General features: G+C 41.2%; 1 protein-coding gene and 1 long non-coding RNA gene across 7 annotated transcripts in view; both read left to right on the top strand.

Moving 5' to 3' along the window:
• The window catches only part of LOC139594237 (uncharacterized), a 44186-nt gene extending 39819 nt beyond the window's left edge, over positions 1–4367 (top strand). For 2 of the 3 annotated variants that reach the window (XR_011680545.1, XR_011680544.1), the window contains exons 3-5: positions 1719–1799; positions 3313–3424; positions 4093–4367. This is a non-coding gene — a long non-coding RNA (uncharacterized lncRNA). The remainder of the gene's footprint in view (positions 1–1718; positions 1800–3312; positions 3425–4092) is intronic. The other variant, XR_011680546.1, reaches the window with a different exon arrangement.
• A 120-nt stretch (positions 4368–4487) lies between these two features.
• PTPRC (protein tyrosine phosphatase receptor type C) overlaps positions 4488–12959 on the top strand; it is a 75854-nt gene continuing 67382 nt past the window's right edge. The window contains exons 1-4 of one of the 4 annotated variants that reach the window (XM_071436037.1): positions 4488–6255; positions 6370–6451; positions 6558–6651; positions 11859–11944. In XM_071436037.1, the coding sequence (XP_071292138.1) occupies positions 11869–11944 (76 nt within the window). In that variant the 5' untranslated portion in view covers positions 4488–6255; positions 6370–6451; positions 6558–6651; positions 11859–11868. The remainder of the gene's footprint in view (positions 6256–6369; positions 6452–6557; positions 6652–11858; positions 11945–12959) is intronic. The other 3 variants (XM_071436041.1, XM_071436039.1, XM_071436042.1) reach the window with 3 other exon arrangements.

Below are 12959 nucleotides of genomic sequence, written 5' to 3' on the forward strand. Positions count from 1 at the left end.
TTCAAGAGACTATAAAGTTCTTCCATTGTGAAAAAATTAATATATTCCTTAGGCAGGTCATTTGAGCTGCACATGTCACAGTTCACACTTTTAATATTTTTCTGAATTTAAAAAAAGTCTCAGTTTATAATTTTCCTTGTGGCTTGTTTCAATGCAGTGGGGTGGCATGCCACGCTGGCCCTAATGGCATCAGGCAGGTACTGGCACACCTCTGCAGGGGAGAAGATGATAATTTATTTTGGCTGGTGCTCATACACATTTTGTTAGACTGCACACGAAGTACTGCCACTTAGAGCTAATTTCAAAGCTTGTCTGATGATGTTGGCGATGACCTCAGACTATGCTGACATGGCACCTCTATGTATCCCACCTCATGGATAATTCATTAAAATAAAGTAGGTTAAGCCATGAACTGGCCAAATAGGCTCCTACTTCATCACACAAACCAGTAAGAAACTTCTCTGTGTTGTAGTTGCTGGCTTTCTTTCCAAGTCAGACTCATTCAATTAGAAAAGAGAAGCTGATGTGGTGACTGGTGATGGGGGCAGGAGAGGTGTTACCAAAGTGAGAGAGGGCAGAGAAAGGAGTTTTGGTTTTTTTTAAGTCTCTTTTTTCTTCTCAGCATTTTGTCTATCTATCTTGGCCTCCAGAATTTCCTGAGCCTTTTCTGATTATCCCAACAGACAGAAAGGGAAAAATGGGCTCAGTTCCGGCATTCTTACTCCTTCAAAGCAAAGCTGTAGAACAAGAGCTCTTGAAGAGTGTTACAAGGGATAAGAGACCCTGCTGAGCTCTCCCTGCTGACCCACAGCTTGAACAGCAGAAACACTCTAAATCAGGCATTTAGAGTTTAGATGTAGGCTGTGCAGCTGCTATTTTATCTCTGCAGTGGGAAGGCCAGGGCCAGTGGCTGAATTCACCCCAGGTAATTCAGATTATTTGGAAAAAATCTGTTTGCTGTAACTCAGATTGAGCCTTATCTAGCACGAGTTTACCACCTTCTCAATCCACCTACTATTGAGCAGCAAAGGTAGTGCTGTGGCATCCTTTTATTGTGGTTTAAGTGTGTACAGACTCTCCTGTACGTAGGAGGGCAGCAGGCAGAGTTTCCACTGAAACGTGTTGAACTTGAAGGTCTCCCAAGCACTGTCTCTGTGGCTGTACTTCCCAAGGCAAACACTTTTGAAATCTCTTTTTTTATAATTAGGAACCAAATTCTTTCCAAATGAGCTGCTATGACAGCTAAGTAGCACACTCTGCTCAGGCTGCAGACATTGATTCACTGATAAAGCCTTAAGATCAGCAGGGTGTCAGGCAGGGCAGCTGCCTCGGGTGCTTTTATGGGTCTGAGTGCCTTTTGTTTCGTTGCTCTAGAAAGGCCTAGGTGAGGAAAAGCAGGGTGCACACCTGCATGGCTTCTGCAGCACAGTGGGGACTGTTCCTCCTGAAAATAGAGCACCTTCTGATGCAGTAGGATCTGTCAGGCTGAGAAAGAGAGAGGGGCTTCTGTTAGCATCAATAGCAAAAGGTCTTTGTACACAAATTGGTAAGTTTACAGTGAAAACCATCACACATATCTGAAAATTCTGGCCTTTTCTCTCTGAATTCAAAACCCCTGTTTGCTTACATTAGATGAAAAAGTTATGAACTTTGTACTGAAGTTGTAATTATGTCTGCAAGCTAAGATTCTTGCTGCAGCCATTTTCTCACACTGACAGTTTCACTCTGATGACATCACCACAGCTGACTTCAGCAGCCTGAATTTCACGCATCAGCCTGAAAAATATGGGAACAAAAAGGTACGTAAAGATGAATAAATATTAAAATATTGCTAGAGGCAGCTTGCTGCCACACTGTCTGGGTGAGCTTATTGACTGCTAGCCAAGTCTGCAACACAGCTCCAGCTTCAACTGGTGTGGTACTCTGATGACCCCATATTGAACACATATTTTAAACCAGCTCATATTTTTCCTAAATTTGGCCTGTGTCTTAATGGAAGTAATTTTTTTTTGCAACTATAGGAGGTTTCACATTCAGAGACAGCCAGTCTGAGCTGTATATTGAATTAATTTTCCTAAAAATCTCTTCAACATCCAGGAGAAAAGAATAAAGAAAGTGTCCTTTTAATAACTCTCACTACTCATGTGAAAATTTAGGTAGAGCAAATATTAATTTTCAAAAGTGCAAAAGAAACTGCAGCAGAAAAAAAGCCATAGTTTCTGTGTCTGTAACTTCCAGGTTAATTTATAATTTCACTGTCATTATGGTTGTGGTTATTTCCTATTCTCAGTTTATGGTGTGATCACCTCAGCCAGTAAATCCCCAGCCAGTAGATCACATACTCCCCCACAGTGGCATGGAGGAGAGAATCACAAGAGCAACAGTGAGAAAATGTGTGCGTCATGGTATAAAAGCAGTTTTAAAATGAGGGGAAAGGGTAGGAGGACACAAACTGACCAAAAAGAAGTCACTTCTGACCTCCCACAAGCAGAGCAGTGCCTAGTCAGCCTCCAAAGAGGGAGTACTGAGAAAGGGCCAAACCCCAGTTCTGTGGCTGAGCTGGCACTATGTGACATCCAGCACCCCTTTGGTCAGCCCGTGGTGCTGTCCTGGCTGTGCCTGCTCCCAGCCTCCTGCCAGCCCCATGGGGCACAGAGCTGAGGAGCAGAGAAAGCCTTGACACCCTGCAAGCCCTGTTCAGCAACACCTCCAACACTGGTGTGCTATCAGCACAATTTGAGGTGCAGGTTGCAATGAAGCAATTAACTCCATCGCAGCCAGCCCCAGCACACAGCTTCATTTCAAGGAGTTTTCTTTTTCCTTTCCCCAGTGCAGCTATTTGCTGTCTTCTTTCCCATTCTTCTGCACCATGACAGTGCCTCCTCCCTTACTACATCCTCTCTATGATTCTTCACATTGCTACGTTTCCCAAAAGAAGCTGGTAACGTCATCAGTGTGTTTGTGCACCCAGGCAGGCAGGGAGGGGAAGTGGGGAGCCATGAAAGTATATTTTAAACTGTGTAGGCTAACCAACAACTCATATCCGTGTCACAGCTGAAAATTCACTTGAAGAAAACTGAGTGTACTATATCAGAAAAGTTCAGCTGTCTCAATTTAGACTTGACAAGATCAACAAAGATAACACAAAGAAAATAGTTCAACTTTTCAGCCTAGAGGAGCTGAACCTGTGGTCCTCTGCGTTGTACTTAAGTGCTGTTGCTTTGTGTATAGCTTAAGGTTGTTTAATCAATTTTCTAACTTGTAACAATATCTTAATTTTCTACTCAGTCTTTTCATTGTATTTCATTCCAGCTCTGAGCAACACCAGCTTAAACTAAAAGTGAGAAAAAGGAGTAAGAATTTCCTTTCTTGTAGTGAAAGTATTAACACCTCAATAGGAAGAAGGAAAGCTTTATTTGGAAAGGTAAGAGAGAAAAGATGGGATGGAAAAAATGAGAAATACTGGCAACCTTTCCCTTAAGACTAGAGTAGTAGTTGCTTTAGCTAAGGTAGTCTGTAAATTTTCCTGATGTTATTCTGATAGAATTCTGAAGGTGAATGGGGTGTTTTTCTCCTTACTTTGTACAATCAATTTTTAATTAGTGCTCCTAAACATTAACATGTACATGTATTTGTGTTAGTACATGTGAGTACTGAGATTTAAAAATCTCTACTCCACCACTTTCCAGTCACCTCTACGATTTTTGGTGTAATTAAAAAAATAAAAATAGAACTTATCCTCCCTTTTTAAAAGAAATCAGAACATTAACTAATTTTAGCCTATCCACCACTTTACATCACGTCTCTGGTATTTCTGTTTCTCTTGCTTGTCATGTGGCTGTAAGAGTAGTGAGTCTTGTCTCAGGCAGTTCCTCATTTTAGAGGGGGAAGGATTTTTATTGTCAAGCCTTCATGCAAACACTTTTTTTTTTCCTTCCTTTTTTTGCCATTCTCTTGGTATCTCGTAGGGACTTGGGTTTTCCACAGCAGAAGGTAGTTCTGCGGAGGAGATCTCTGTATGATTTAACGTAGAGCCTCTTACAGGCTTGAAAAGAAGGTCAGAATTCACGATTAGTTCTGCTTTTCTTTCAGACACTTCACTCGCCAGTACCGGCAGAGCTTATGAAGCCAAGCACCACTACAGCGTGTTAAACATGTCCGGAAGCCTGGCTGCCCACACGGCTGCGTGCGGGGCCATGGCTGCGCCTCCCGCCTCGCCTTCCCCTGCCCCGGGCGCCCTTCCCGCTTGGCCACCGCCTGGGGCCGGCCTGCTGGGGAGGAGCGGGCATGGAAGGCAGCCTGGGGCCGGCCTGCTGGGGAGGAGCGGGCAGGGAGGGCAGCAGCCTGGGGAGGAGCGGGCATGGAAGGCAGCCTGGGGCCGGCCTGCTGGGGAGGAGCGGGCAGGGAGGGCGGGCAGAGCCGCGGCCGGACCGGGCTGCAGGCGCTGGGAGCGGGGTGGGAGCGGAGCCGCCGGGTAAGCGGGGCCCTCACTGCACCTCCCTGCAGGAAGGGGCAGCCTGGGCTCCGAACTGCGCTTCAGCCCGGGCTTGTTTGAAATTCTCCTTGGCGTGGGATGGGAAGTAACAGGAGTGGTGATCCAAAGATAGGTCAGAGGTGGTGGGTGTCATTGTCCTGGAAGTGGAATAGGCTGAAAAGGTGCATTTCTGACAATAATTGTGCTTACAAAGGTGAACCGTGGAGCCTGGGCCACCATGGGAGAGCTCCCTGTGGGCCTCCCTCACAGCTCCTGTGCGGGGAGTTTGGCTCTGTATTTCTGTGGTTATGGCACAAAAGTTCTAGGGTCAAACTTTGTCTGGGAGAACAAAGAGGAACAAAAGATTTTATAGAAGAACATTTTGGAAGATCTTTCTCTATCCCAGGGAATATTTTCAGGCTCTGCAGAGAGTCACAGGGTTTTTGCTATCACACAGCATTTAAAGGGGAGCCTCGCTGCTGTCTGTGCTATTTTGAAGTCATATCAACAACGAGCTGAATGACTTAAAAAATAAATATTTTTAATATTAAATGGAACTTCATTTACATATAGTTAATGTTAATATGAAAAGTTTGCTCTAGTAAATATGTGGTCTGGTAGGAGCTGCTGGAAAAAAAATAAAGGCAAATTATTATCAATTTGGCAATTCTGAGCAGCTGCCTATTTTATCTTTGAAATAAATGCCTGGATTTTTTTTTTTTTTGAGAAAAAAAATGAATTAGGCTACTATGAAAGCACAGAAGTATTCTCTCTATTTCTGTCTGAGGATATTGTGAATATTTGCACTGCTCTTTTTTGATGCTATGGGTAATGGCAGAAGCAGCATGGATTAAACCTTTCTCACAGAGCATGGCATAGGCTGTAATAGAAGTCTCTCAAAATAAAAAATCATTGCTTTGAAAAACCTCAAAAGATACATTAAAAAAAGAGGCTTCATGCTTATGGGTATGGTAACCCTTGATAAAAGGCTACACAGTCTTGGCTCTCAAAACACTCTTGAAATTAAATTAAATCCATTGAAATTCTTTAGTAAAGGCCTAAGAAGTGATAGCTTTTATTCTGTCAGTGTGCCCTACTGGATCTTTCCCTTCCAAGCCACCTGAGATCCTCTTAATAGCAGAGATGATTGTAGATATGTGTCCCAGAATCCACAACATCACAGCAGTTCATCTGTCCATTTCACTTCTCCCCTTTTTTGAGGTAGGGGTGAGCACTGTATGCAAAGTACTGAGAGTCTCAGAAATTACTCTTTTTCTGCCTCTTTCTGGCCACTTGACTCCTCTTCGCCTTCAGAACAAAACCAGCTCTGCTTTCATGAAATAAGCTGTGTCAGTACACAGCCATTGCTGCGTTTTGCCCATGCCAGCAGCTCCCTCTCAGTGCTGCTGCCCAGGGCCTCATGCTGAGTGGGACCTTCAGGCAGGTTTCTGCCCCAGCTGCAGGTGCAGCACTGCAGCCCTTTTGCTGGCTCATACAGCCGTGTTTTTAATGAATCCCACATGGGAAGAAGAGGAACAGACGTGGTGATGAAAAGACAAGGCTTTCACCTTGCGAGCTTCAGTGGGGTGCAGGGGCTCACCTACATATGTCAAATAAATGTTGTGGTACAGTGTCAAGTGGGGATGTTGTGCAAACTGACTGTAATAGCAACAGGTTGATACATTTTTCATAATGTGCATATTATGTCCCAAATACTCCAGGAAAAAACCCCAAAAGGAATGTGTGCTGTTTACCCTGGGGACTGCTCTGAAGCATTACTGGTAAAGCATATCATTTCCTTGAAATTTCCAAGTATAAATTACCCCCTCTTATTGTAATATCTTTGATATCAATGTTTTCTTCTGAGTCACATTTCTGTTTTTGCACCTCTGCAGTATGTGAAATACCTGTTGTTATAAGTATTGATGATGCTGAAGAAAAAACAAGGCTGTGCAGCATAGAAACCTGTGTCAATAGGTATGTGAATTAAAGGTTCAGAAGGGAGCTGACGGTAAGAAGTTCAGAAACCTGACTCTTTACAGTAACCTTGACTTCCTCTATATAAAATATTGCTGTTTTGAAGTTTGCAGGTTAAATATATAAAGAGATGACTTGGCTGTGGGAACTTTCCCCTTCCTCAGACAGTATCTGATAAGGTTGCTACTGACAAATCAAAGGTTTGTGTGAAAATATGCTTATGCCTGTGGTTAGGTGTGTGTTATCCTGTTATTTGGCTTACAAATCTTCATAGCAGCTTTGCAGCCTACCTTGCCAAAGAACCTGTTTGTTTTAGAAAACTGAACTAAATAATAATTTTGCAAGGAAAACCCCCAGAGTTCTCTGCAGGAACATGTTTTGAACACATTGACTCCTACTTGAGAATGAAAGTGGTTTAGTTCCACACCTACCAGCAGTTTGCTTGACCCCTGAGGCAGCAGCAAAGAGGCATCCTCAGCCCCCAGGGTCCAGAGCAGTGAGTGCCATGGCATGACAGGGCCTTTACTGCAGTCTGTGCACAGGCTTGTCTGTGCCCTGGCCTAGAGAGGATACAGAGGTGACCCTGTGACCCAGTCCTTTCCTGCACCCATGATGTCTCTCAGGTTGTCTAAGAGCTGCAGGTAGCAGTGGGGAAAAAGTGGTGAAGTTTCATTTCTAAGGTTTGTTCAAGGCATATAAAGAGGAAAAACTCCTGCATACATCTAGGCTGTAACTGCTGGAGTTACTCTAGCTTGCACTAATATCCATGTGGGGAAATGGAGAGGCCTTAGAGGCTCTATTTCTTCCTCTGTAATCACCCAGAGCTCAGTTAAATGTTTTCAGGCTCATGGTTTTCAGTCATGTTACTGAATCACAGGCTCTGTACAGTAACCACATAGCAGAAGGCTTTAAAAGTCCAGCAGAGGAAAGTCTAAATACTGGGGAATGGCTTGAAGATTTCATTGCATTTCCTGCAGTGATTGCACAGACTCTGAAAGTTTGGTTCTAGTAGTAGGTGAGGTGGCAGTAGGCTCTGTGTTTGGAGGAAACCCTCATATTAAAAAGAATGTTTCACAGCAGAAGTGTTTCAGACTCCCATATAAATAAGAAATAGGATCCAGAGGAGCATAAATAGAAGCCTTTGCTTCACTTTTAAAATTTCAGAATTCACCATCTAAGTGTCTACAAGAAGCAATGTCACTTCAGAGTCCTAGAATTTCAGAGCTGTCTTGTTCATTATGCTGAGAATAATTAGGAGATGCTTGTGTCTGTAATCATCCTGGTCAGATATGTAATTTTTGCATCTACAGAACCTTAATTCTTTCATAGCTTTGAATGCTGAGCATACAAAAATTAAGGCTTTTCCTTCAGGCAAAGATACACTGAAAAATCTGAACCTCATTTTAGTCTGATATCCCAGCTTAATTTTCAATTTACTGAGGTTCAGAAAGTTGCTGAATGGAGATACATTCTGGTGAATGTGTAGAGAAAAAGATTTTTGTATTTTTTCCCCTTCAAATATACAACATGATTTTAAACAGTCTCAAGCATTCAGCCAGAGTGACTGATTTATTGGGAACTGATTGATGGTCAGTATTTGAATTATTTAAGATAGTTTCAAAAATGAATACAATTTTTATTTAAATATAGATTCCCTGTTACTAAAACAGGTGAATGGAAATGAATTTAGATATTGTGTAGTCTTATCTAACTTCTTGGGTGTTCTTACCACATGGGCAAGCATTGCCAGATTACAATATATTATTGTGTGTAGGCTGAATGATTCTGCAGTGTTTAGTGGGAAGAAGTGTCTTTGATGAAGTCTAGAGAGCTCCCATATAAAAACACCAGACACTCATTCTGCCATGTTTTGCAGTGTGGAATCTTTTTTCAGTTGATACTGGGCAGTTAGGGACCAGGGAAGAATCTTCATTGGACATGTGGTGGTTGGGGTGTGCATGTGTTCGTGCACCATGTCCACAGCAATGTTGATGAAATGCTCTACCAGTCCTACTCTGTTGCAAAAATCATTTTCAGTCTCTAGCCCTCTCTCTGAAACGTCTTCAGGATGATTCCAGAGATAAGGAGAAACATAAAGGTAGGGTTCAGAAGACAAAAGTTGTTCATAATCTAGAAGGGGAAAAATCCTTTTAAAATCAATAAAAAAACCCCAACAAAATAAATTGATCACTTTGAACTACCCAGCTAGACCTTCTGCTTCTGTCTGTCCTCTGGCTGTTCTCTCTTCCTGAAATATCATTTTAGCAGGTTCACAAAGCTGATTTAAAACATAAGACACCATGGAGTCCCATCTCCAGGAAGCCTTAGCTGATGATAGCAAAGAGTGTCTTGGTTTCAATGTATTCTAACTAAAACTAAGAAGGATGGGACAGGCTTTTCATCTGGATAGCTCTGTGTGAAATGGTGCATGAATATACAAGCATATATATGTGTCTAAATAGACATAGTCATATAAATGTCAGAAAAAGCTGCTCAAATACATGGTAATTGGTCTTTAGTGTTTATTTGGTGCATTACAAATACAATTTTTCTTTCATATGGACTGTATTTTCAAGTTCCTTTTCTTTCTGTCCTTCACCTCACTGGAGTATTTCCACCTAAGACCAGCAGGAAGTCTGGTAAATTTGCTCTTTTTTTTTAGTAAGAACTATAGGATTTGTTCTATAGTTTTAGTGTAGATGAAAGAAATAATGGATTTCTTTGAAAAAAAACCCAAGGAAAATCAGGACCATTTTGTTCAATACTACACCACTGTTTTCAGTAATTGCCTTGTACAGTTTGCAAGTCTTTCCACTTTATGTAAATATATTAACTTCTGAAAATCCCTTATAGCTGTGAGGTGGGGCCTTTTGAAGGAGGTGTTCTTTTGAAGGTTCGAGGGTCTCTTAAACACGCATTTTCTTTCTTCAAAGTAAATCTTGTAGACTCCCTGTCACAAATCCTTCTTGTTGGGAATTCTGCTTGAAGAACTGTTTGAATTTCAATATCAGGTATTTCAAACAAATACATCTGATGCCTCAATACATTTTTCTTAGGGTCAGTAAGTGGCCCTAAATAAGAAAGGGAACCTCTGATAATTTGAATTCTATTCCCAGAAACTCTTTGAAGAAAAGAATAAAATAAAATCTGAGCTTTTTTTATAGTTAATCCTGAAAGCAGGAAAGGGGAAGTAACTGTAAACTTCCAATTTTTGAAGCTGCTTTCTTTGCTTCTTTATTTTGTGCTCCCATTCCCTATATTTTTGTAAGATGAGTGAGAGGTGAAAAACTGTAACAGAAAAGAAAGCAATAACTTAAAAGTAGGCAATAACTTAAAGGTAGGTTTTGGTCTTGTCTCCTAAACAGAAGGAATAATTAAGTATAAGGATGTGTGTTATTATCAGTTTAAGCTGTCAAGTGAATGACAGTTATATTTGAGTTTTCTGTAGTGGAATCCTGTTCTAGAAAATTTTAATGATAGCAGGACAAGTGGTCTGTTTACACATCACTGAAATAGTGAGTCCATAAGACTGTAAGCATTTGCCTCTTAATTTTTATTGAAGCTAAGAATGGATATTTTTCTTGATATAAATTTGAAAATTTACAAATGGTATGATGCAAAGATTGTGTAGGCTACAAATCAAGAAAGAGAAAAGGTACTTGTAAAATTTGCATATGGAGAAAAAGAATATAATACTCTCAAGAAATGTGCATAATAAAAGCTAGAATTGTGCTCAGTGTCTCTGCATCTGTGGATGTGAGGAAGTACATAGCTCATCTTGGTTTTAAAGCCTTTAGCTATGAGACAATTAAAGAAGAACATAGATTTCTTAAAAGATTGTCTGGATTTTGTTACAAGATATACAGCTCAAGGACACCTTGTTAAGAAAACCAGAAGTGTACTTTCTTCTTTAAGTCCAGCCTCATTTTTACAGTCAGGGTCTCCAGGAAATAAAATCATAAATCTGGAATGTTATAAAATGCTTTCCCATAACTCAAGGTCAGGTTATAAATCTAAGTTGCTGTGTCTCTTGCTAGATATGTATTTGCTCTGATTCTTAGAGCTAAAAGCTTCCAAGAAGAGACCCTTTAAATGCTATTGACATTAATTTTAGCAGCAAATTTGAACATGACCCTTGCTGAGCTGGGCAATATGAGCTGCTTAAAACAAGTATATGCTCAAAGGTTTTTGTGCAGCATGGAACAGAAAACATTTAAAGGATTGTCTTTACCTGATAACCCTTCCATAGAAAAATGGCAACTAATCTGCAACTTCATCCATCCTTAAATACCCATATACATGTTCCTGTATGTACCTACAGATACACTGAGAATCCTGTGGATCATTGCCCTTTTGAACACTTCTTGGGACTTCACAAATGCCTGTAGAGCTGAGGGTAGGGCCCAGCAGCCTGACATCTAGGTGGAGCTGGGTGCAGTAAAAGCACATTGCATTGTACTGGTGTCTGTGCTTTCTCTGCTGAGATTTTTACAGCATCCTGCTTGCATATGCAGAGCTCTCAGTGACCACCACTTCTTGCTCCATGATCTGCTTTTCTCCTCAGCTCTCCTCTTCTCTCTCCTCTCCTTCCCTCCCAGTCACAATTGCATTGCTTGACCAGAACATGAGAGTGTGCTGCACAGAGCTGGCTGCCAAAGGGTGCCTTTCTCTGAGCACTGCTATGTCCAGGGACAGCTGGGGAGGAAAGAAAGCCTCTGTCACTCCTTGTCCCCAGCTTAGGAGAAGGACAGCACAAATCTCTGCACAAGCAGTGTATGTCACCCAATGATGAAAGTGTTCAAATTATTCCACATAATCTTGCAGAAATGGCCATAAAGTGACAGCTATATATTTTTAAACAGAGAAAACTCAATCTCACACTTCAGCAGGTAAGGGGAGGAAGAGATACTGGTAACCGTGTATACCACAGGTAGATTAAAATATGTGATTGAAGTACAAGCCAAGATATGCATCCCATCAAAGGTGCTGCCCAAAAGTGTTTTTGGGAGAGCTGTATAATGGATCATTTTGCTCCATACAAAAGTTGTGTCATGTCAAAAGGGAGGTATTGACAAGCTGAAAGAACAGCCAGGGGCCAGGAAGAGCGAGAGATGTGCTCTCAGCACTTGGACTGAACAGAACTTCAAATGTCTGCACACTTCTGCAACATCTCCCCTGCCCCAGAGCAGAGTTTGTAGGTCCCGCAGCACCTGGGATTCAGTGTCAGGTGTGCATTAGTTCAGTGCAAGCTTTAAATCACTCAATGTATCGTGACAAGAGCTAAGAAAGCAGCTTGTTGAGGAAAACCTGAGGCCTCTGACTCTAAAAGTTTTGCCAAATCTGTAATCCAGTCTTTAGATGAGAATATGCATGGTATTTATCTGTCTCTGTACTTTTCTGCTTTCAGTAAGAAAGTGATGGCACCTGTGGCAGGCAGATTGGTGAAAAGGATCTTGGTACCTCTGATGTACAGAATGAAAGCTGAGATATCAGGTAGGTTGTCCCTAAAGGATCAATCCTTTCATCCAAACAATCCAAAGGTAAGAAGGCATGCACTCACCTCACGTGTTTCAGTGTGTCAAATTGAGGTTGGGGTTTGAGGGCCAGGATATCAACACTGCTGTTTTCAGCTCCCAGAGTATTCCTTACTTCAGGGACCCACAGTGGGCTGCATCAAAATGCCTTAGCTGATCTCCAGAAAGTCCAACTGCAAAGAGAGCTACCAAAGACAACATAAATGAAATTGTGGCTTCACTGATGTAGTTGGAATTTCACTTGGCTGGAAAAGAAGGTTATATTCAGTTCCTCAGTTATGACTTTTGCAGCTCTGTGCCATTTCTGAGCCTTGGTAATTATCATACAGGAACTACAAAGTGAAACCAGCTTGGAAAGCTGAGAGCAGCAGCGATTTATGGGCCAAGCTGAGGCAAGAGCAAGAAGCAGCCATCAGAAATTTTTATTGTTTCTCAGTTATAGCTTTATTTGGTCTAACAGTCTTAATCTGGCAATCTTGAAAAACACTGCTGGTGATCTTTCACAACAGTAAAGGTATTAAAATATATCTGATGTTGCAGTTAAACAAAACTTTTAACTACATACATTTTTTACAAATACAGCATAAAAAGTACTGTGAGTAGTTTAAGTGGGTATCTGCTGGGATTCAAGATAAATCATCTATTTGACAGGACTTTGGGGTTTTGTTTTGTCTTTTGAGCACTTATTTGTTCAATAAATGGTTGTAGGTGGTTTGGATGATTGGTAGATAATTTATAAAACTGGTTTCACATAATTTAACTATTGTAGATCATGAAAACCAAATTATTTTGCCCCTTAATTAGTTCTGAATATTAATGAAAGCATAGAACTATTTAAAATAGGTAAATAAGAATAGATGCATGATCTTCAGAGAGACCCCATGGTTATAAAAAGAATATGTACATTTTCAGCTGCTCAACTTTCTAACATGAGCTAGGACATGTATACAACCCAGGCTTTCTCAAAATTACTT

This window comes from Agelaius tricolor, unplaced genomic scaffold (genome assembly GCF_023055355.1).
Source record: "Agelaius tricolor isolate 1412-34295 unplaced genomic scaffold, bAgeTri1.0.p SCAF_11, whole genome shotgun sequence".
NCBI lineage: Eukaryota > Metazoa > Chordata > Aves > Passeriformes > Icteridae > Agelaius > Agelaius tricolor.